Source organism: Drosophila teissieri, chromosome X (genome assembly GCF_016746235.2).
Source record: "Drosophila teissieri strain GT53w chromosome X, Prin_Dtei_1.1, whole genome shotgun sequence".
Taxonomy (NCBI): domain Eukaryota; kingdom Metazoa; phylum Arthropoda; class Insecta; order Diptera; family Drosophilidae; genus Drosophila; species Drosophila teissieri.
Window position 1 is genome coordinate 5,038,809 of NC_053034.1, and position 23,716 is coordinate 5,062,524.

The window sequence follows — 23,716 nt, forward strand, 5'->3', positions numbered from 1 at the left end:
CGCTGCCCATTTGTCTTTTCATCAAATGGTATCAATCTAGTGCCGCCGGCTGGCTATCGATAGACCGTGATTAATCGATAGCATTGAATCCTTGCCAAGAGGCGTGAGTGCGAGGGCGTGGCAACTTCTTAGCCCCTGCAATTTCATTTCCCATGGTGCAAGGACTCCGGCGACAAGGACGACTGCTATTTGTCACAAATCGACATCGACAGTGACTGGCCATCTCTTTTCTTCCGATTTTTTTTTTCTTAAAGACAGATATCAGTCAAAAGCCGAGGCCACATTGACACGTATAATACATTAGCATCGGTTATTGTCTTAGCGGCGTTCTGCACTCGGAAAAATGGGTATTTAATTGTTTTTTTTGAGTACAATACATCGGAAAGTTAGCAATGTTATCGAAAACATCGAAAAATGTTTATCTGTGATATCGGCGGAATACCTTCGATTGATTATTAAAGAATCGGAGACTTCAGGTGCACTAAACTCCAAACGGAAAACGCTCATGGCCTCTATAGTTTCCATATTTTCGCCCAGTGTGTCCTCAAATATCAAGTATCGAGCAATCAGCCTTGGATGAGTGGGATTTTTGGGAGGGGGAGGCCAGAGATAAAGCTCGTTTACCGTTACCGTTTTTCGGTATCTTCATCTAGTTATTTTTTGGGGGGAAGGACTAACATTTAGCCAGCACGTTTATCGCCTCAACGCGTCTCAATATCGCAGCCTTTGCCACATTTGATTTGTTTCGCATGGGTGGGAAATCCGCGTGGGTGACGATATATGTATGTATATATGTACATATGTGTACGTATATGTATATGAACGTGCGCTTGGCTGACATCCAGTGGGCCGCAGACCATACAGAATAGATATGTTTGCCTATAGGTAACTGGGCAAACAAACAGACAACAAAAGATTGCGTACCAATCTATTTACATGCCCCGCTCTATAAGCCTTTTGCAACAAAGGAGCCAGAAAACAAGCTCACGAGGAAATTCCTGGTGAATCCTTGAGGTTTTTGTGTCCACTCAATGACAGCGACAGAAAAGCGTGGCAGTGCTAGAGAAAATCTATTTAAATGTTTAGCCGCCAGGCTAGGACTCGATTCAAAGAAAATTGTACCGTACCAAAAAAAAAAGTTCGAGAGCGCTTAGATCAAAGTTTAATCGACCCAACCAAATCCCGGAAAAAAGGAGAAAAAAACTAAGTGAAAGGAAATTGAATGAATTGGAGTGTGCGATGGGATAACAAGTGATAGAATTCGCCTCAATTGAGTTCATTTATTTGATGGACAAGTTGGGATGTTGTTAAATTGCAAAGGACTGTAGCGGTAAGAGAGGGATTTCAGTTTCAGGATAAGCACGTTTTAATTGACTCTGTTAACCATATTTTTAGATTCATCATTAAGTTATATATCAATTGGCTAATTCACTGGTAGTTACTCAATAAAGACTTCGTCAACTCCACTATTCTGAAAATGTAACATCCTTGTATAAGTTTCCTTACGGAAACTAGCTGCTTGACAGATTCAAATCGGCTTTGAGTATTGAATGCCATTCATTGACTGCCACTTTGAATGTTTTCCATTGAAGGAAGAAGAAATCTCCAGAGTATAATCCTTTTCAGTGGGTTCATCAAAGGACTCAAGGCAGCAGTGAGAGAAATGGAGAAACGTCAGCTGTATGTTATCTGTTTTCATTTGCTCGACTTTCCTGTGCTGAAGGTAAAACTCGAAATTTGCTTCAATTAATTCAAACCAGAATAAACGAGCGAAAATGGAAGGGGGCGTGGCCATGGGCGGGAAGTCAAAGAAGACGAAAGTAAAAGTGAAAGTCCTCGTCGTCCATGTCGTTGATGTCCTGCGATGACGCTTCACTTACAACAGCGTAAGCAAATATTTAATTTGTGCGAATGACCACATCCGTTGTCGTTGGTCGACCCCTGATGCACTTAGAACAAATTAGATGTGTTTTGGAAACAAAATGTAAAATTACAAGAATACATTCTTCACTAAGGCATCATCGTTTGACAATGTATAGAGCCCGTATGTATTATTTAAACTCTTTGTTTTAACTGTAAGAAAAATTCTTATATTTATCTTACGTAATTTCGCGTAGTGCCAATGTTTACCGTTACGTCCTAAGTGGTCAACACATGCGGGTCGAAAGGTCTGACCCCCCGAAATGAATGAAATGGCCGCCTGGCATGACAAAAAACCGGCACGCAAAACCCTCCAAATGAATGAATGCGAGGAAACTCGGAGCCCGGAGAAATCGGTGGGAAAATTATTGGAGGGGGGAAACTTAGGAACATTCACATGCCACATTAACTTCAACCGCTGCCCAGTTTTTCGGGGACTTTTTCGTTTCGTTTTCTTTCCTTACCTTTGCCCCACTAATGATTTCATTAATAAAATCAAATTAATCTTCTCTATGGGCGGAACTACTTAGTATTTAAGCAAGAGTTATGCTTAACGAGTGGGCGGGGGCGTGGCATTCAACTATTCGCGGGTTTTTCCGCAACGTTAAGGTTTCGTTAAGGTTTAGATAAAAACAGTGCCGCTGTTTGGCCTAGCTATTTGATGGAAATGTTATATTTTTTAATTTTATTACAATTAAAGATTTTTTTATATGAACAACGTTTTCAAATGAATTTTTGACTATTTTTAGATTGCTTAAAAATGTTGCAATACAGCTCGGTTTTTTCTCCCATGAGGAACAGAAAAATGTAGCCGAAATAGCAAAGTTCTTGGTTGTTAGACACGCCCACAATTACTTTTGCCCAGCACCGCCCACACCGCCTACGCACACATTTACAAACATACACGACACATGCATTGTTGACTTCATAATTTAATGCCAGGACCACGCCCACCAACCCACCAGCCCAGCTGGAGAAGAGGAGGCGGCTGCTGCTTAACCCGCTGGCATATTTTCACATTTCTTTTGTTCAGCACTTGGCCCCACATTCCCTGGATTTCCCCTAGTTTTCCCTTGCTCCTCTTGTTGTTGCTCAAGCAACCAGCAATCCTTTGTGACATTTGACTCGTCGCACGCACACACACACACCCGAACCCACACCCACACCCACAAGGACATGTTTGACAGTGACTACTGTAACATGCACACTGCATACTTTCGGGCGTAAAAGTTTTATTACTTGGGTGGCAAACAAAAATTATAATTTTCGGCATTTTCGGCTAAAGTTGTAAAACTTTTTAGTCGCAAAATGAAGTGCGGAGACGAAAGGCGGAAGCCGGCGTCAACATACATTGATCATAAATTTTAACAAGCCAACAGGACCAACACATCGATATTAAACTTGAGTCGTGGCTAATCATGTGCGATGAAGTCGCACTGCGCTGCTGGCTTGCCAAATTAAACTTGAAATTAGCCTCACATTTGCAGCTCATCAAGTAGAGAAAATTTATGACCTAAAAGTGCTTTAGGTAAGGTCTTTAAAATGGTAATTGGTAGTTTTTTTCAGCATTTGAAAAGGCGCATAAACATATAGTATTATATAGCCGGAGGTAGTTTAAATGCGATGTTTCCTAAAGCTGGCATCATTTCAGAGCCTTTAATAACGAAGAATATGCCAAAAGTTCGTATTCGGCGTATTCGTAAAGAAAATGATGGCAAAACAACTCACATTATAATTTTATTTCAATGAAAATATTTGTGAAAATGAAAAGGCGCTGCTGGTGCTTCTAATAGCAAATTCCCCACTTGAGCCTGGATTAGGTTTCACTTCACAAAGTTAAGTGAGTGGGAAAACAAAGTTTAATGGAATACGGGATTGAAGCTTAAAAGTGACAAACAATCGGTTACAATTTTCCATTCGCAAAATGAAATTGAAATTTATTTGTTGGTGAAGGGCATTTGGCCTAAATTGAGTTCTTTTATTTTATAAAAAGCTCTGAGTGCCTTTTGGTTGTTTTCAAATATATAATAATTCCCAGAATTTTAGAATAATACCTTAAATGTTGCGTACACAAATACTTGTATGTTAGTCTTATGTTTTTAATTTACAACCTTCAAAAGTTTCTGGATTTCTAAGGTGTAACTCCTATTTTAGGTGATTTTATTTGAGTTCTTATTTCACTGAAATGAAGAAAAATTGATTGGTTAATCCATAAAAATAAACCTTTAAGGGAGAAATCAAACTTTACATAATTAATGTAATGTAAAAAAAAATTTCGTCCACCAATACTTGCAATTCCCAATCAGTTCTGACTCAATCCTCATGGGATAGCCGCTCTGACAGCTCATAGATCAGTTGACCGGAAGTTATGATGTGATAGGAAAAGTAGTAGTTTGTGTGTCGGTGTGTGTGATAGTGGTTCCAGAGGCCATGTGGGTATCTCGTCGTCATTCTGGATGCAGTGCATCATGGACCTGACCAGGTATGTTCCACACATAGGAGGTAGTTTATTAAATTAAATATTTATGTTCACGTGCGCCTTGATGCAAAATAAATATGTATTATTCTCAAAACATATTTAATTAATACACGTACATATTTAATGATTAAAGTAAAAATAAACTTATTCATATATATTTACTTCACTAATTTGTTTATATAGTGTTTGGTAATTCTTAAGAATATTTCTCCACCCTGTGATGTTAAGATACAATATTATGATGATTTACTTAATAAATATTAATACAAGAAAAAAAGTTCGAAAAGTGACCACTTAGAATACCATTTCAGATAAATCCCATTTTTGTGATTGATTGTCAAGAATGCAACTTTTCAGATGCATCGATTTGCGGTAAGGAAGTCGCCCTCGACCATTCCACCGAAGTGAACAGGCCAAGAAAAGCCGCAAAGTTCATTAAGTCCCCAAGTGGCTAACTACACATCATGGATTTCCTGCGGTCCCCCGGAATTCCTCGATTCCCCGTCATCATCCTCAAATTTTGTCGTCGTGCTTTTGGGTTATCAGTCCGGGTGTGAGTTTTGGTCGCCGGCTATCCGGCTTTCAAGTATCCAGTATCACAGCTTTCCCCAGTTTCCCGTGTTCCCCAGCTCAACAGATCTCTCAATGGACACTGGCCGCAGAAAATTCTTAGAATTCCGGAAATGAATGTGCGCAATTTCGCATTGGGCAAACAGACAGAAACAGCCGAGAACCAACTACATTTTCGGGTCCCCAGTGCCGGGAAATTCATGGCCACGGTTGGATGAAAAGTGAGTGGTAAGTGGTAAGTGGGAATGGCAACTGAGTGGCACCTAGATTGTGTTCGGACTAGAATGAATTGCAGCTAATTGGAATGTTTTTTGGCATTAGAATGAACTAGACTCGTATTGAATTTGAATTTGATTGCAGCAGAATACCAATGATAATGCATATCAGTTCTGTGTATATTGCGAGTAGATATATCAATATTTTAGGATAATTTGGTTGGATTGTAAAAGGCATAACATTGGGTAATTAATTAATTTATTATTTAAACTTGGAGCTTCGCAGAAATGACTGTGTTTGTTATTATGTAGCCAAACAAATTATTACGAATAATGTAAATAAGCCACAGAATTTGCATTGTAAATATGCAGTCAAGCCAACAACTTTCCCTTTCATCCAGCGGGCATACTTGTGTATATGGCATTAGGCCTTAATTATGGCATGTGTGAGACGATTGCCGAGGCGAAACAGTTTGTAATTTATTAATCAATTATTTACGAGTGCGGAGGCACTTCGGAATCCCACTCGATTAGCATGCAGCAGCAATCGCCCACAGCCACAGAGCATCAGGAGCACTAGAAACACCAGAATCGCCAGAAACACCAGAAACACCAACAGCAGAGATGTGTGGAGTGGATATATATGTGTATGTACTTCAAAGTAACTCCGGGGCCCCGGATTCCCCTCGATTCCATTTACTTTCTTGGAAACGCGAAACGCCGCCTGCTTTCATCTTGATAACCCAGATGAGCAGCCGGGATGACGCCCGATGTGCCAGCGACAACGCGAATTTAACTTAATTAGCTAATTGTGAGGAAGGCGTTCTTGAAAACCGCCTGTTCCTTTTGACATTTCATATTTGTAGACAGTCGCCCAGGAGCCCAAGGACCCAATGAACTATTTCCGCGGAAAACCACTGGCTTTCAGGGCTGCCAAAAGGCATTTCCTCAAACTATTTAGCTGAAATTACCTTTGTCAAGTTGATTGCGGATACTTAAAGGTATTCTGTAAACAAGACTGTCTAATACATGGTGTTCAAAAGCAAGATATTGAAATAGTATCATTTTTTTAAGGGGAGAAACATTTCCTTTCTGTACTTCGAGTATTGAAATGTTTTACATTTCATGGCATTTTACGTAATTTTCCCAAAGTAAATATCATTTTCCAAAACCAACCGCAAAATCAGCCAATGAATTGAATTTGTTATAATGAATTCTCCATGAAAACGGCCTCTTTTCGCACACTCTTAACTTCTGAAGTGGCAACTAATCCCGGTTTAAGTGGCGAAATCAGTCGGCGGAACGACAGTCGAGAAAAACGTTTTCGGTTTTGACAAACATTTGCATTTAAAACAAATTAAGATGTGCGTTATTTTTTTCGATTATCATTTTTGCTTGGCAGGCAGTTCACAAATCATTTGTTTACATGCTCTCATCCTTGTTTTTCATCTTGTTTTTCTCTTTTTTTTTTGTTTTGTCCTTACGCTCAAGTGATGTCAATCAATTAAATTTACACACCAGGCAAAAGAAAAACAAATATAAAAGAGAACAGAGGCTGTGGAAAACCACTGGCTGCGCTTTTATACATTTTTCATGATACTCGCGTATGTCCCTCTGTCGCTTTTTCAGCCCTCCGATTTTTCCTCGGCGGAAAAGCTTCAGTAAAATTTGTAAACGTGTTTATCTTGTTTCGCCCCTGTCCTTTTGGTCTTCGTGTGTGTGTGTAAAGTAAGCTTATGAGTGGTTAGATGGGCGGTAAAGTGTGTGGAAAAGTGGGCGGGGCAGCTGGATAAGCTGGGAGGAAAAATGAGAACTGGGGATCCCAGACAGCACAATAACATTTGCATTTGTCTGAGGTGTAATTCCTAAGCTTTATGGCAAACAATATTATTACTGCCGGAATTGCTGCATTTCATTTAGTCAACTTTTAAGAGCAAATGAAACCAGCTAAATGTTTATGGCTCAACTGATTAGTCCGGAAAACAACTGAGGATTTTCGGAGTCCTCTTGCAGTGGCGACTGCCAAGTGAAATGGGACAATTTAAATCTTTAAAATTATCTTCTATATTTATTGCGACCTCTGAGTCTCTTATATTTTCCCATATTAAAGATAGGTTATTGTAGGTAGTCAATGCAACTATTTTAAAGTCGCACACAACTTTGTGAAAATATATATCAGGAAATTTCTAGTTTCTTATTTTTGAAATAATTTCCGTTGGGAACATCTTTGGAATTCTGAATAATTCCTAATTACCCAGAAGTTGCACGCCATTCAACCTTTTACGTACCAATTTGCCAATGTCCTCGGTAGAGAATGAAAATGTGTCTTTTCCTATCTAGGAAAATTGCACCTCAAAGGGCACAGAATTTCGAAATATTTTCCCGCACAGAGGGGCCATTTGCGAGTCCCTCTCCGAAAGGGGAAAGATATGAGTCCGACTTTATGAACCCGTCGCCGGGCTCTTCGGGTTTATATTCGCTTTTTAGAGTAGAGGGGGCCACGCATTTGGTGTGTAGGGGTTCTAGGGGGGGGCAAAGGGGCAAAGAAGTGGTCAAAGCCTTCGAGTCAAGTGCTTATCAGTTGAGGGGGCGGTGCAGAGAGGGGGTGGGACAGAAAATGGGCAAGGCTTCAAAACAACTGGACTGACTGCACTTTATGGTTCATTTTGCATGCCTCAGATGAGCCGAGGCCTGGACCCCGAAACCCAGACAAAACACAAAAAAAAAACAAAAAAAAAGCAAAAAATTGAGCAAAAATCCAAAGGTTTCAGTTACATATAAGGATGAGGCACCGCTTTTCCTTAGCTTTTTTGCCAACACCCACCCAAACCCTTGTGACTATGCGTTTTGGTATTTTTACTGCGTTCCCATTTGCGAGACAGAGAATTTTGAGTTGCTTTTTCATTTTTAATGCCACATCTTGGTCGCTTGGACAATGTTTGCTAGGAGATGAGGAGGGGCTAAGGATGCTGAGGGGGGCTCTGCAGGACTTCAGGACTTGTGTGCCTTGTCCTTGCCTGCAGCGTTAAATTCTTGTTAAAATATTATGAAAAACTTTTTGCACCATTCTTTTTCTGCTTTAAAAGGAATCCAGCCAAAGAAATCTCTTCCCCTAGGCCTCTCAGATTTTTCAGAATTTTTTGGTTGCCAAGGTTGTTCGAGTGGCAAAAAAGAGCTCCAAACGATACCATATCAGTGTGCCCATGTAAGTTTTATCAATTTGTAAAATAAATGTAATAATTTATTCTTCTTCTCCTTCGGAGTTAAATCTATTTGTATTTTCTTAAGTCCGTGTATATATTGATATGTATACAAACGGTAGGTAAATATTTATAGGTATATAGGTATATATTTATATTTTGTCGAACCTCTTCGCTTTGTGATTAAAGAGTTTTTCAGTGCAATTAAACAAATTTCTTAAGGGGAGACAGTTGAAGTGCGCAATTATTACAGTTGATTTCACCTGAATTGACGCGACTGCCGTTTGCTTTGAGTTAGGTCCTTAACCAAACACTTAATGGCGACCGCCCATGCATTCTGTACCTCCAGCTCAAGGCCCCCAATTTCACCCACGATTCACGGCCATGTCGCACCTAATTAGGCCAATTAAATTTAGCTGCAAATTACACACGTTAAATGTGTAAATTGGGCGGCCAACTGAAATTGAAATTAAATGCATGTCGCATGTGGCGCATCGCGTGCTGAAGCCAGATATCACCTGGATTTTGATTTTGATTTGGATTTGGTTTCGGTTTAAACGGATGCACTGACCGCGCCCTCGGCGAAGGGATACTTAATTCGCAGGCAAAGTGGCGAGTGCAATAGTGTCACGAAAACAATTGCATTAATTCCCGTGGCTAAGTCATTACAGTGAGTTTACTGGTGGCCAGCAATAAAAATGCAACTCTATACATTTGACCTTTGTGAAAATTACTGCACATAAATTACCAATTTGTTCACTTGATTATAACAAATAATAACTATATGGTAATGTACTCGGGAATCCCTTTAAATCTGGCATTCCATTCTGACCTGTACTCTTAAGGTTTTTCGTATTTCCTTCCCTTATTTTGGGTCTCATCAATCAAATGCCGAACAAAAGCCGCTGGACTATTGAATTTAAACTGTCTCCGGATGTAAAGGTTTATTAGAAGGAAAAGGGAAAACGTGCAAGAATCCCAAGCCCAATTAAACGTTGCTTTTGCAAAAAAGTCTCACTTTCGAAGTTGGTTTTAATTCAATTACCGGCTTCTTGACTCAATTTCCGCATCCAGTAGCAACTCACCTGATTTGATGCCTCGAAATCGTTGGACAGTGGTAAACTTAAAAAAAGGAATGCCCGGAAAACACTTCGAAAAACTTGGGCACAGAAAATATTTTAGATGGTTTCTGCTTTCACTTTAAACTCGTTTAAGTATTTTGTTACCCTTTGCTTGTTTATATTTTAGGTTTATTTCATATAGCACGTAAAAAAAATCAAGAAAATTTGTGAACTGCTAGGACATTTTTGAAAAAACATTACAATTTTTAACTTGGATTTGCCCGGATCGAAATGCTATCCTTAGCCCGATTCCGTAGGGTCCTTTCCAGTCCGCCACACAACCGTCGGTCAGGACATTCGCCAGCGAACTACGCGCCATCCAAATCGAAACAGTCGCAAGTGGGCGCAAAACCAAAACACATGACGAAGATTGAGCCGAAGGACCCGAAGGATGTGACTCGAGTTGAGTGTTATGGAGCGTTGCCGCCTACGAAAGACACTCAGCATATTTCTGAACTTTTTACTATTATTTTTCAATGAAATATGAGTACGAAAAAAGAATGAGTACAAATTGTAATATTTATATATATTATTATTATTATTAGTACAATCATGGAACGAGCTTTTCACCTTGTTCAAACAATATAAAATACTTTAAGATATGAATATATATTGCTAAAATATTTTTGACTTAAAATGTAAGATTTTAATTATTAAAATACAATTATTTATTTAAAATAAGCCATGCTTTAAAAAGAATTTTTAATTAAACCTATGTGCTTCTTACAACTTGTTTAACTCCTTTTCAGTGTTCCTACCGAAATCGAAAAGAACGCAACAGGCGCGTATGCAAATTCCCAAAGGAGCAAAAAATATTTGTAAACAAAGCGGCTTCGTTTGCGAGCCGAAAGCGAACTTGAGCGCAAAAGCGGAAAACCCGAGCTCCGAGTAAGCGGCATGCTAAAGTGAAACTCAAATTTGAGTGACTTTCTTGTGAATGAAAGCGGATCTAAAACAGTATTGTTTTACATTCATACCTTAAGCTGAATTAATTATTTCCTGAAATCATTTCTGTGTCCTAGGAAATGTACTTTGAATAAAATGTGCAAATATGAACCTAAATTTGCGAATTTGTTTATTAATATTTTCCGTTTGGCGCCCTAGCGATGGTACTTTTTGAACCGGCGGCGCGTGCAAAGTATCGATTAGTATGAGTGTAGTATATAACCATCGCAGTGGCAGTAAAAATACCACAGGTGTCACCACTGAATAGCGTACCTCGCTGATCCGGCAACTCCGCGAGAGCACGCGGCATATTTTCGTTTATTTTTTGTTTGTCGCGGGTATTAATTTGATTTAGAGCACATTTAATACATTGAAAATGAAACGATTAGCTGTGAGCGTGGACGGGGACACCAGGGAGTCTTTGGCCAAGAAGCAGTTGCAGTCCAAGGCCAATTCCCTGCTAAATGCCCAGAATGTGGACATCAAAACGCTTAAGGGATTCGTCCAATTGCTGGCAAGTTTTTCAAATTATGTATTAACTACGTTATTAATTCAAATTATCTTCGTGCAGAAGGATACGCCCGATAATATGCCAGCTGGCGAGGTGATGAATACACTCGAGGTGATATTCAAGAACCTGCTGAAACGAAAAGCCATCGAAGGCAATGAGAAGCAGGGGCTCAAAATCCAGGAGCTTTATGAGGAAACTTGGTTGCTCCTCATGGAAAATCTCCTGGTGGATTCGGAAAGTTCCGGGGCTCTAAAAGTGTGCATGCAGCTCATCAAAGTGGAGGCCAAGCATCCCATAGCACCCAAAAAGGGTTGGCCCGTCCACAGAATCCGCGGAATACTGGAAACCCTAATAAACGGCGATGCAACGCCCACAACCGCGCTGACAAACTATGGGAAGTACTGCAAAAACCTGGATGTATTGGAAATTACCCTCAAGCTATTGAAAAGTTTAGTGCCCAGTGAAGACTTCAAGGACAGCCCCATTAAGGCCATGAACTTCCTATCTATTGTAAACCTCTTGGATATGGGAAAGTCTGTGCTGAGCACGGCGGACTACCACGTGGAAAGCGCCAAAAATCAGAGTTTTAACTATGAGGAAAATCGCAAAAGACTGAATGAACTCTGGCTGACTATAATGGCCAAGGGCAACGAAGTGGACGAGAAGCTGCACCGTCAAATATTGGTGGTACTTCTGGAGCGTGTAATCAACCACCTGGAAGATCCCATCCAGCTGACCGACTTCCTCATGGACTCCCTGCACCAGTTTGGTTGGTCTTTTGTTTTAGAATCTCAACCGATCCTTTCTCACAACTGTTTTCCAACTTTTCAGATGGCCCCATTGCCTTGCTGGCCCTACAGGGTATCTTTACGCTTATGCAAAAGCAGAACATCACCTATCCGGATGTGTATGAGAAGCTGTACAACATGTTCTATCCCCGGATGTTCTACAACAAGTACAAGGCACGCCTGTTTTACCTGGCCGATATCTTCCTGACCTCCACTCACTTGCCAGAGAATCTGGTGGCGGCATTCGTGAAGCGTCTCGCCCGCTTGGCCCTGCAATCGCCCACCGAAGACGCAGTTATTATGATCCGATTCGTTTGCAACCTGTTATTGAGACATACTGGATTGCAGAAACTAATTCGTGCCAGTCATGCAGCGGATGAGGTCAGCGATCCTTACAACGAAACAGAAACAGATCCCGTAAAATCGAATGCGATAAACAGTTCGCTGTGGGAAATCACGCTGCTGCAGAAGCACGTTGTACCAGAGGTGGCCAATGCAGCCCGGTTCATCAACTCCTCGCTGCCCGTAATCGAATTCGATTTAGCACCTCTCCTGGATAGGAAGGAGTGCAATGTAAGCGGAGCAAATGAATGAATCTTTTAATATTGATTAATCTACACATTTTTCCCTTTTAGATTTTCGACGACGAATTACAGTCGAAGGCCAAGCAATTTGCTCTGAACTACGAGCGTCCCACCAATTTGGCTTTGCCCAAAAACGAATTCGTGACCAAATACTGGGACCTCATCTAGATTAGTGTTACTATGCTAAGTTTAAGCAGGATTAAAGTGCTGCCTGTTGTTGGGCTGCTGATGGGCCAACTCGGCCTGAAACCAATTTGCTGCTGAAATGTATCTAATGTTGCCAGGGGTCGGACTCTTCTTTAAGTTCATTTGATGCACCTTTGGCTGATTAAGTTGTCGAATCTCCGAGCAAGTGCGACACGGTCGGATCAAGGCGAAGTAAACACACTCGGCAATGGAGAGAAAGCTGAAGCCGAGGAACAAACCCATAAGACCTCCAACGCCAGCTGCAGGATTGTACGGATGTGTGAATTCTTGACTGAGAAACAGGTAATTGTTAACTCACATAGAAAATCGGAAAAGCCTATGAACTCGGTCTGCTTGTTTGCTCGGAAGGTCGGATCCTTGAAATACATATTCACCACCGCAACACTGCGCTCCACATAGGAATCGGTGAAGTTCCAGCCGCCATTCGAAGATGTCTCCCTAAAGCCGTCGTGCGAGATTCTCGTTGAATAGGCAGTTGCGGTGAAGGTGAGATCGAAACACGACGGCAGGCACTCGTCAAGACATGATTCCATCGCAACTATGGTTCTAAATCGAATAAGCTCAACACATTCCCTCTTGTGCGGCGGGCATATGGTATCGTTCGCGTTCAATCGGGGCATATAGAAGGTCACACAGCCGCAGTGGCGGATTAGCCAGCCGGAAAGGCACTCTGCCACGCAATTTCTCTGGGTGTAGTGGGCGAACCAGCGAAGTTTTAGCTCATTGTGGAATAAACAACGCCTGCTCCGACGGTCCACATTGCGTAGGTGCTTCTCCGTAACGATTTTGGTCGGATCTATGCGCAGTTTGGTCTCCATTCCGGGTGCCAATAGGACTCCGGTCTCGCGGACATTCGGCGATTCGTTCGGGCTGTGCAGGGCGATCTTGAAGCCAACGCTGCTGGACGAGGAACAGTAGTAGGCATCCGCCTGCACATCCAGGGTCAGCGATAGTCCCAACGACTCCCCTGTTCCTTGGGCTCTTCGAGGGTACAGAGGATTATCCCCATCCGGCTGAAAGCCTCGCTTGCGATATCCCATCTCCGCATGCCAATTGACAGCATGGAATCCCTCAGGCAGACTTATATTCCGATGCGAGTAGGGAACTCTTCAGGGGATAATTATCATAAAAAGACTGAATTTTTTAGTAAGTGTATCGGAGTGTTTTATGCTCCCTTCTTATCTACCTTTTTAAAAAGCTGAAACCAAAGACATAGCACAGGGTTCGCAACTGACAAAAAGCGGGCTCCAAAGTTCTCATGCATTTTGGAAAAGGTTGGAGCCCAAAAGTGTGCTTCGCAAACAGCTTTTTCCAAAGCTTAATCTTACTGGGTGTTGGCGAAATGAAAGAACTGAACTGAACTGAATATATCATAAGCTTAACTGAGCATAGTGTTTCCCACCTTTTCCGGTACATAAACCTGGGATGCAGCATATTGAAAACACAGCATAGACCTTCATCGGTCACGATGGGGTGAAATAAGCGTGCACATTCGTAATCATCGGCGCCAAAACGACAGTGAATAACCATTGATTTGCAGGGCTGTGAGATCTGCATTAATAAAATATATAAATAATCGAGGTATTGTTGAATTATCTTAAAGCTAGTCTTCACAAGAGCCAACAGATTGGGCACGTCTTCTGTTGTTGTTTTTATGCAAGATTAATGATTGTTAAACTTAAACTTCAGATACCAGGTTAGAAAAGGTTTCTTACATTCAGTATAAACTCCTCCCAGCGGGAATCGTTGCTCTTCACCATGTCCACGTCCACCTTCCGTCGACAGAGCAACTGCAGCATTGCGAACTCCACGGAGTCGTTGGAAAGGTTTTCGACTCTTTCGGCCTGAGCTTGATTTAAATTACAGATTGTTACTGCCGGAAAGGGCTCGTTGGCAATGGATGTTAGCTCCGGATCGATGCCCACAATAACCGGGTTCGTGGTCCATTTATCGAAGGCGTCCTGTATTAGGTAAATAGCGAGGGCAAGTACCACTAACAGGGCTATTCCGAAAAATAACCTTAAAATGCACGATGAAGTTTAGCTTTAACTGATTTATTTTAACACATTAAATTAGCCATACCTATCACTGCTTCGCAATTTGCTGTTGTTGATGTACTTTAAACCATGGATAGTGGTATTGCGGCAAAACTCATCCGTGTTTCTGGACAAGATTCTGCGCCAGGTGGATAGCGTTATCCTGAAAGGCTGCGTCGTTGGTCGTTTTTGTTGGCTCGCAAGGAAAGCCTTTTGTCGATTACGTGGCACTCGCATCCTCGGTTGAAAGCATACTGCGTTGTAAATGCCCAGTACTTCTGCTTATTTGTGCGCAATTTCATTAGCAAATTATGAAATTTGTTTTTTTAATGTCACTTAGTTGGCTGAGCAAGTACTCTGCACTACCTAGTAGTAGAGAAATGGGTAGTTACACAGTGAAGGTTCAGTGAAGGGTTTAAGCTATTTAAGATTAAAAATTACATAGCATACATATTTTACGGGACATTTTATATTTTTATTTACTTTATTTAGGTTAACGTCCTGTGCTGTTAGCTTTGAGCCTCGAATGGCAATGCAATTAGAGATTTTTGGACGCAAAGGAATGCCTCATTAGGAGAATCAGAAACTGAGTCCTCAACCGACAGAGGAGCCCAAGTGAAGTCCCGGCCAAAAAGTGGGATCCCCCAATCGAAGCGGGAGAAGTTTGAGCCGGGCCAAAGGCTCAAGTTTGCTACAATCAACATGGTCAAACGCACGAATGTCGAATGAGATGGTAGCCGTTTGGCAGAAAGAGACGTCCAGATGGTAAGGAGAAAGAGACAGAGTCTCGGGGACAGACGGCTGGGGAACCACAGAAAACGACACTTGAACGAAAATCAAATTAAAAGCTTCAATGGCAACAGACGTGGACTTGGATCTGGTCCTGTTTTTGCTCCTCCTGCTGGCCACATGTCACCACATGGCACCTGCACACACACACACACACACACGCACTTTGTGAGGACTCAACTCGACTCCATTGAAACAAGTTCATAAAACACTTAACCTGACCGAGCTGACCAAATGTCCCCTGGGAATGCGAATGCCCGACTGAACCAAGCCGGTCTTGTTGACTTGTTAGCAGTTGATGTCCGATGCCCTTCGAACCACCAACGTATGTGTGTGCTGCGTATGTATGTATGTACATTCATCTGGTGTAACCCACCATATCGCCCACCGGACTACCAGCCAAACCACCCACCGAACCACCGGATGTATCCGCATCAATGAGTGACCAGGCCGAAAGTTTCCCCTTCGTCTGGGACTTGGCCTGCGATGTGAACTCCTATGCCGAGGCATCATCAAAAGTTACCAGCAAATTGACCTAATCTATGTACATGTGTATGTCCAGCATAGTCCAAGGCGCATCTACACCAAAGGATCTGCAAAGGAACACTGGGCGAAACAAATATAAGCACAGTAAGTTGGATCGTTTCGTAAATTCATTTACTATTCATTTGTTTGCTTCCAAATGCCTTTTAGTCAACTTATGCATATCAGAACATTTCGCATTTGATTTTGTAGGCCTATGCGAGGCTCAAATAGGATTTTTTTCTCAGTGCGATTGACGGAGAAGCTCTTATGTGGAGCAGTTTGGGATTTGGGAGGCGTTTGGCGCCGCCCGCTGTGCTCCGCCATTAGAAATCGCTTAGGCCGATGGCGACGATGCAATTTACGGCGGCTAATAGCAGACAGATGTCTCTGCACATATTTACGGGGTGCACCATAGGCACACATCACTGCGTTCTGTGTATGTCTGTGAAATTCTTATAGACAAGCCGTCAAATTATCATTGAAGTGGTGAAACGTTTCTGTATTATTAGAGTCAATTGCAAGGCTTTCGTAACTCAATTTCATTTACATAGGAACTCCTTTAGGTGATATTTTTTGTATATATTTAAGCCCCTTAGATTGCGGGAAGCAAGCCCGAATCCATTTCTCCAAAAAACTTTTTTTTTTTTAAATACACTGCATCGTGAAAAATCATAACTTACCCCATGTATATACGTACATATGTATATACCCAGGCACTATGTGTGTGTGTTAAAAAATCTGAAAATGATAGAAAAATGATTAATTGCAGTTGGCAGTAGTTCAGCAGTCAGTTGCTGCCACAGCTTTTCCCGCCGCTGCTACTGTGGAAAATGCAGAAAATGCAGCCCAGTAAACCTCACAATGCGCACACACACACACACACTGGTGGTGTGTGTTAGCATTCATAGCCGTCCAAGTGTGTGTGTGTGTGCAGCGGCATTCTTCTCTTTCTCAGCCATTTGCCATTTTCCTATTTTCCATTTAATAGGCCTTTTATTACATACTTTATATCATATGGTTCGGAAACCCTGCTCTTTATATAATATATGTAAATGTATATGTAGTTCCAAAATTTAAATTTAGGTTGAATTTAGCTTATTTAAAATTTCGTAGAAAATTATTTAAATATTTCATTTGTGTTCAAGCAAAGGGTATTGAATATTCAGCATAATTTCCCTTTATGTATCCCATTTTTGCTGCCTTTTTTAGCACAACAGCAGCTGACTGCGGCGATATTAATGATAGATATGCGTTCGCTTCAATGCCCTGCTCCTTTCTGCCCTTTCTCCGCTTTCTCCTCCCTGTTTGAGTTATACGATAATATTTCTGTTATTTTCTGGAAGGGCAGACGCTTTAAATAGAGCTTTGGCATTTAAACAGCTATTACAACCATTTAAACATATGTGCTATCAACAGTGTGTGTTTTACAACAAAATAATTATTAAACAGAAAAAGTTATCCTAATGCAAACACTATCAGAAGTAGGCCTTGGAAATAGGCTATGAAAGATGCATTGGGCAGATGCTTTATTTGCGGGTTTTATTCTCCCTCAAATTTTAGGCTTTTTGTCCGTAATTTTGTCCAGATGTCCGTAAATCTGTCCGTCGTGATTTGTCCGCTGTCTGACTGTCCATTCATTGTGTGCGCATCGTTGCCTTTTTGCCACTAATTTCCATTTATTCATTTAGTTGCAACATTCATTTCGGCAGCCATTCACACAGACTCATTCGCTCAGACGCAGCGCAGACTGTGGATGTGGTCAGAGGGCTAGGTTGGATTGAGTTGGTGAAATGCAAGGAAAGTGCTATGAAAACCCAGCGGAAGGAGGAGGAGGGCAGGCTGGGCAGACATTCGCCTTTCATTTATCAGCACAAAGCAGTGCAGTTTAGGACCACCCTGATGAGTTGGTTAAGGACTGACAAAATGTAACTCGGGCTAAATGTGACAAAAAAGGTCATATGGCAGAAATAAAACAAACAGAGGAGAATAAGGAAAATGACAGCCAATGCTCTGCCACTGCCACTGTCACTGGCCCGCTTTTCCTCGCATTCCCTCGCTTTTCCCCATTCTGCCCACCCTATTTTTTGGCTGCTGGTGCCAAAGCCACGAGTCGAGTTCCCATGGGTTTTTTGTTTGTTTGCGGCTGACTGCGAGTTCTGGGGCTGCCTGATGAAAGGGTTCAAAACTATTTTCAAACTATGTATTTAGCGTGCATTATATAGAGTGCGGGGCGGGGCGGGGGTCAAGGGGTCATCATCATCAGGAGTCGCAGTCATCATCTTTGTGCAGGGTCGGCAGCTGTTTTATTATGTCCCCTTTGGCACAGTGGGTCTAAAGTGAGTTGCCTAGCCAAGAAATAAACAAAGTAATTGGAAATATATTAAATTGCTTACCATTGCTGTTTGCACTTTTCGAGCACCAATACACATCTAAGGTGGATAGCATGAACCTAAGGATTTAATCCTTAAATAATTAATTGGACACTGCGGTGTTGGGCCACAGTGTCCGACTGTCGCACTGTCCGGCTGAATCCGAATCCGGATACGGACACTCGACCTCCGGACACTCCTGCCCACTTGTAACATATTTTTTGGGCAACGGCAACGGATTAGTTGCACGTCATGTTGCCACTTGAAGTGTTTATGTGAATGGACTGGCACTGCGGGCTTACCATTGGATACACATATACATATATGTGTACATATATTTATCGCACATATCATGCGACACTTAATAAAAACAATGTGCTCAACATGCCGCCTTAAATGGAAATCCATTTTCACTCCTTTTTGTCCTTCGTCCTTTTCAGTTGGCTTTTGTTTACCGAGTTATTTAAATGTCTGCTTTTGTTCCTTCTTCTTGGCTCCCCCTCTTCACATGGTCCCATAAATTTATAATTAATTGTTTTAAAGCTTCTCGCTGTCTGTCCCTTTTTGTGCGAATGTGGGGGCTTATCCAATGGGACATTATATCATTTTGTGGTTCTCTATTTTCATTTCGCCCGATCCCCATGCTTTTTACTTGTGTTATTCTTATGGCGATTATAAGCCAGCATCTTGGCTTGTTTCTGCTGCTTAATCGTTTTAGTAATTAGTAGTTGGTGGTTTTCCGGAAATGAAATTCATAAAATGAATGTAGGTCATGTGGAATATCATTCAAGATAAGTACAATCCTTCATTAGGTAAATTAATAGTGCCATTTTTGCCCTAAGTGTGAGACTTTCCAAAGGAATAAAGCCTGTGAAAAGTAAATGACATGAAAACCTTTGGTTAATAGGAATAATGTTTGAGCACCATAAAATTGTAATCCATTTTTGTTTTCCTTCTCTGCTCTGAATTGCTGTGGACAAGCAATAATCAGCAATCGTTAAAATTATTAAGAAACTGCGGCAGCAACGAATGGCAGTAACTTTCGAGACAGAAGACCTGCCTCAGACGAACATAAATCTACCAGCTTTTTATTGTTTTATCTTCGGGCGTCCTACGTGCTCTGCGTTAGCCAGATATTTCATTGCTAGACAAGTGATTGACTTAATGCTAATTCGCGACTCAATTGTTTCAAATTTTTGGCCAAGACAAATAAATGCAGCAACCATTGCCCCCGAAAGCGGACAAAAACACTGTAAGCAAAAATAGATTTTTTAAATGTTAAACAACTTTATAAACTGAAGTTTTTTTTATAAGTCCTTTATATCTGTGAAGCAACTAAAAAACAATAGATTAATAGGATTTACAAATTAATGTATTTAGTGTTCAACATAATCGTGCACTTTATCGTGCAGTTTCTCTGGCATAAATGCAAGTTTTTCTCAGTGCACATAACGATGGCGCAGTCTAGCGAATGCGGGGAATGGGAGGTCCACTAATGTCGCCTCGTTGCGCTGTAATCCACTCAAGGCGCTTGGCCACTTAAGGACGCTCTCCGTCCGTCCGTCCGTCTGTTTGTCTGTCCTTCTTTCCTTATGTCCGTCAGCCAGTTTGTCCGCCAGTTTGTCCGGCCCTCGCAGAGACAACAACAATTGACGAAATTGTTTTCGTGACTTAAATTTTTGCGTGCTACTGTCGCTGCTGGTTGGGACGTGTTTGGAAAGCATATGATGTGATTTGCCATCAAATTGAGTTGTCTTGTCACTGCCGACCCAATTCCGCCCACTCCTAGATCGGTCCTGCCTACAAATATATATATATATATAGTCTCAGCTCTCTCTCACTGCGTGTGTGTGTAGAGTGTAATCTAGAGCCTGGACCGAAATGCAATTAAATTTGGAAAAATATCAACAGCCAAGACAGAATAATAGTTTATAATGGCAGGCGATGAGGAGGCAGAAAATGCCTTATGACAGCCTGAGAGGTTGAAAGTGGGAACCAAGTGCCTGTGCCTGGGCTGCCTTTAAATAAATACTCGAAGTACATTCCCCATTTTGCTGTGTGTATTTTGAGTGGGATGTGAAAAGTTTGCCCAGGCTAAAACCCGAAATGGAAGTGAAACTCTCGCCCAGATGGTAATGCCGCCAGAAAAGTCTTGGCAAATTTTGCTTCTCGGTCAAGTTAAGTTGCGATGCGAGCTACAGTGCGGTAGCCTTCTGTAAGGTCGGTTATTTCCATACAGTAAATGCAATACAATATACATCTTACACAGTTTAATGATTTTTCATTTGGCTGTATGTCAAGTTAGCTACAGAGCGGTAGATTTCTGATTTGATGTATAGATGTAAAACTGTAGGCGGTACTATAGAAAACCGAACCTAGGCCTTATGTCCCTGGAACGCACTGTAGCTGCCACTTACTTAAAGGCACTCGCCTATATCCCTGTACACATTCTGTAGAGCAACTAAATTACACAATGTTAATATTTGCTATGTAAATAGGCCTCCGTGTGAGAATAGCTGGATGAATGAATAGATGGATGGATGGATGGATGGTTGACTAAATGGATGGATTGAGGAGTGGTTGGAAAGTGCAGTAGCAGCGCCTACGGTGTCTTCTGTTTATTTCTTATATCCATGGCCACAAAAGGCCCACACTTGACACACAGTTGCAGAAACAGAAACAGAAACGGAAACCGAGTTGCCGAAATGCCGAAAGGATGCGCAAGTTGCGTCTATTTGAATAAGCCGAGGCAAAAACTTGCCACAATTCCAGCAAATTTCTCGACACAAATGACAAAATTGCTCTGTTCTTTGCCTCTTCACATATATAAAGTGAAGATATCCCCCGGGGCTAGCAAATTCTAAGGAAAACATTACCGCACTGAGAGAACGGCTTGTAAATGCACAAATAAACGTATGTACTGGGCCTACATATCTTTGTACATATGTATATGTATATGTATATGTTCACAATGACCTTATCGAAACAAACAAGCAGAGTAACAAACACAAACATAGGCAAGCAGAACGAAGATTCATCGCGCCAAACGGACTTTCTGAGTCTTCAGAATAAGTATAATATTTAAATATAAACATAATTGCCCTAATTATAACTGTCAACTTATTTAATGAAGTATCAACTAAGGTTGTAAACATTTAATAATCATATAGCCATTAAATTAATCATTAATGTGATTAAACGAACACTTAACAAGCCCAATCCAGTGGCTTGATATGTTGAATACAGTATCCAATCGATAGCCATCAAATGAAACGCCTTCAGAGTTTATGGTCAGTTCTCTGAGTCCACAAATCTTTCACACCTTTCAATCACAGCCCATTTGGCCCTAATGAATCTCCGGAAACTTTTCCAGCAGGCGAAAGGGCGGTGGGTGTGAAAACCGAGTGTCCACCCCCTTCGTTCCACTTGCACTAAGTGCGAAGACACTTTAGCAAACAATTAATTGCCGTTAGCGGCTGCTGGCGACACACCTACCCAATTCATTTTGCATTCGCTCAGAGCCCCAGCTTTCCACAGGGGAAAATCGAGGTCCGGTGATGAGCGGAAAGCGGAAAATTTGGAGAGGGGAGGGTGGCGGCAGGGCGCCATGAAGACAGCTGCCAAAAAAGGCGTTACGTCGCCAGTTGAACGAAGAGCCTGCAGTTGGGGGGAAAATCAGGAGAGAGGGGCTCCCAGAAATGCGGGGGAAAGTGGGTGGCAGTGGGGGGGAGTGGGGCACAGACAGAGACAGAGACAGAAGGGTTATCATTACTTCCACATAATTTAATTTCGGCAGGCCAGCGACCATTTGCATTTCAATGCCCAATAAGGGGGTTAAGAGATGGTCCGAAGGGGGTTAACCAGGCAAATTTTAGAGGGAGCTTCGTTTGTTCCGTTTTTTTTTTCCTCGAGTTTTCACTGTGACCAGCAGAAGGAATCCGATTTCTTTGCCGCACACACAAAGTTTTTGGCTGGCCTGCTCGTTGCACAAACTGAATTGAATCACCCAAATTATTATCCCCGCCAATCTCCTCATCATTTTGCCAAAGGATCCGATACTGCAGGCGAAGTCCAGCACGGTGACTGTGCACTGTGGCCTTAGTCCACATTTGCATGCATTATCTTAAGCATTTATATTTGGCTTTGTATACCGAATCTTAATTACGCAACTAGTGCAAACCTTGTAATGTAAGTATTTTTGAAATAACTCCCAAAATTGTTGCTCGAATAGTCGCTTTTCCTTAAGCTTAAAACATCAATGTAGCCGCCTACTGTGGAAATAAATAATAAGTGTCCATTAATTTTGACAGGGCTTCTTCATCGCCAGAAAGTGTAATTTCTTACAGTGTAATTGGTTGGTCCATGGCAATGCTGCCTTTCCACTGCTTTCTGCTGCTGCTGCTGCTGTTGCTGCCAGATTTTCCATCATCATTCATAACAAAAGCAGTTGGCAGTTGCAGCCGCTTGGCAGTCGCTCCACCCACACATTTTTCCGCCCACGTAGGGAAATTTTTTCAACAATCTCTTTTTTTCATTTTAAATTTTTTGTCCATTCTTCTTTTATTTTTTTTTTTTTTGTGACATTTCCGTTTGCATTTGGCAAGCGGAAACGTCAGTAGCCCATTGGACAATCAGGCTGTGGACGTGGTCGGGAAAAGCTCGAGTTTTCCTTTTCTTGTTGTAATTGTAATTGTTGTTGTTGCTTTCGCTTCTGTTGGACATTGTTTGGTGTTGATGGCCGCTCATGAATAACAAATGCACACGGACTCAGGTGGATGTGGCCATCTCATCTTTTGTCCCATCAGGAAGGCCTTTTTTTGTGTTTTTTTTTTTTTTTTGTAGTATACCCCTTTTCCCCTAAATTGTTCGTTGATTTGTGGTCAATCGAGTGCAAAGACGTCATCCATCGTTGGCATGCCAAAAAATAAAATAGAGCAAACACAAAAAAAGTGCACTAACCAATTAAATCATTTTGATAGCCAAATGCTGTACAAATTTGGGCTTTTGTGATTTTTTGATTGATCTCAGTTCGGATAGCTGGACAACTGGCTTCGAGCTCGAATTGCTTTAATCGAAGCCTAAACGTCAGTTTCAGTTTGCCCTTCTTTTTTTTTGTGATAATAGAAAGCGGGATGGAGAAAACGATGTCTCATTGAGATGTCAATTGCATTCCACAATGGCCTTCTTTTCGAGGGCTTATCACCCCGCCTCCCAGCCCCCCCTACGTTCTATATCCTCCATATATCGCAGTGCTCTTTTTTATTCGGCAACATCCATTGAGCCCGTTTCTCTTTCCAGCTACCTCAGTGTGTGTGTGTGTGTGTTGGTGTGTGTGTGTGTGTGTGTGTGTGTGTGTAAGTATTTCAATAAGTCCGTAAAATGGCTCAATATCTGATGGATTTGTGGACTGCATGATGGCTCGAAGTCTATGGGCATGATGGCTTCATCACGCAGCAT

The 23,716-nt window shown here is 41.7% G+C and overlaps 3 protein-coding genes and 2 long non-coding RNA genes across 8 annotated transcripts in view; 3 read left to right on the forward strand and 2 right to left on the reverse strand.

Annotated features, from left to right (window-relative positions):
- Positions 1-4,287: 4,287 nt before the first annotated feature.
- LOC122624777 lies at positions 4,288-10,447 on the forward strand. 3 transcript variants are annotated; one of them, XR_006326508.1, is made up of 4 exons: positions 4,288-4,402; positions 4,757-4,952; positions 5,012-5,197; positions 10,255-10,447. It is a non-coding gene; the product is annotated as an uncharacterized LOC122624777 (long non-coding RNA). The 3 variants fall into 3 exon arrangements; XR_006326510.1 differs by having other exon boundaries at positions 5,012-5,190; XR_006326509.1 differs by having other exon boundaries at positions 4,300-4,402; positions 4,711-4,952.
- A 278-nt stretch (positions 10,448-10,725) lies between these two features.
- On the forward strand, positions 10,726-12,586 carry LOC122623205 (nucleolar complex protein 4 homolog B). The gene is made up of 4 exons (XM_043802217.1): positions 10,726-10,964; positions 11,022-11,730; positions 11,793-12,322; positions 12,385-12,586. Exons 1-4 carry the CDS (start codon positions 10,827-10,829, stop codon positions 12,499-12,501), a joined length of 1,494 nt encoding a protein of 497 aa, XP_043658152.1. The 5' UTR covers positions 10,726-10,826; the 3' UTR covers positions 12,502-12,586.
- LOC122623203 (pickpocket protein 28) lies at positions 12,523-14,813 on the reverse strand. The gene is made up of 5 exons (XM_043802212.1): positions 14,623-14,813; positions 14,256-14,559; positions 13,943-14,091; positions 12,839-13,647; positions 12,523-12,779 (listed from the first exon to the last, which is right to left on the reverse strand). The coding sequence occupies exons 1-5, from the start codon at positions 14,811-14,813 to the stop codon at positions 12,523-12,525; spliced, it is 1,710 nt and encodes a 569-aa protein (XP_043658147.1).
- LOC122623204 (lachesin) overlaps positions 12,643-23,716 on the forward strand; it is a 64,530-nt gene continuing 53,456 nt past the window's right edge. The window contains exons 1-3 of one of the 2 annotated variants that reach the window (XM_043802213.1): positions 12,643-12,822; positions 12,889-13,026; positions 15,069-15,995. In XM_043802213.1, coding sequence (XP_043658148.1) covers positions 15,908-15,995 — 88 coding nt within the window. In that variant the 5' untranslated portion in view covers positions 12,643-12,822; positions 12,889-13,026; positions 15,069-15,907. The remainder of the gene's footprint in view (positions 12,823-12,888; positions 13,027-15,068; positions 15,996-23,716) is intronic. The other variant, XM_043802214.1, reaches the window with a different exon arrangement.
- LOC122623207 lies at positions 18,102-19,120 on the reverse strand. The gene is made up of 3 exons (XR_006326385.1): positions 18,562-19,120; positions 18,284-18,339; positions 18,102-18,235 (listed from the first exon to the last, which is right to left on the reverse strand). It is a non-coding gene; the product is annotated as an uncharacterized LOC122623207 (long non-coding RNA).

Bases quoted from the DNA above. Each gene is read 5' to 3' on its own strand.
- LOC122623203 (XM_043802212.1), bottom strand. From the start codon at position 14,813: ATGCGAGTGCCACGTAATCGACAAAAGGCTTTCCTTGCGAGCCAACAA. The intron at 14,092-14,255 runs GTAAGAAACCTT...TTATTAATGCAG, and splicing joins GGGAGGAGTTTATACTGAAT to ATCTCACAGCCCTGCAAATC. The intron at 13,648-13,942 runs GTGGGAAACACT...TATCCCCTGAAG, and splicing joins AGGTTTATGTACCGGAAAAG to AGTTCCCTACTCGCATCGGA.
- LOC122623205 (XM_043802217.1), top strand. From the start codon at position 10,827: ATGAAACGATTAGCTGTGAGCGTGGACGGGGACACCAGGGAGTCTTTG. The intron at 11,731-11,792 runs GTTGGTCTTTTG...CCAACTTTTCAG, and splicing joins GGACTCCCTGCACCAGTTTG to ATGGCCCCATTGCCTTGCTG. The intron at 12,323-12,384 runs GTAAGCGGAGCA...TTTCCCTTTTAG, and splicing joins TGGATAGGAAGGAGTGCAAT to ATTTTCGACGACGAATTACA.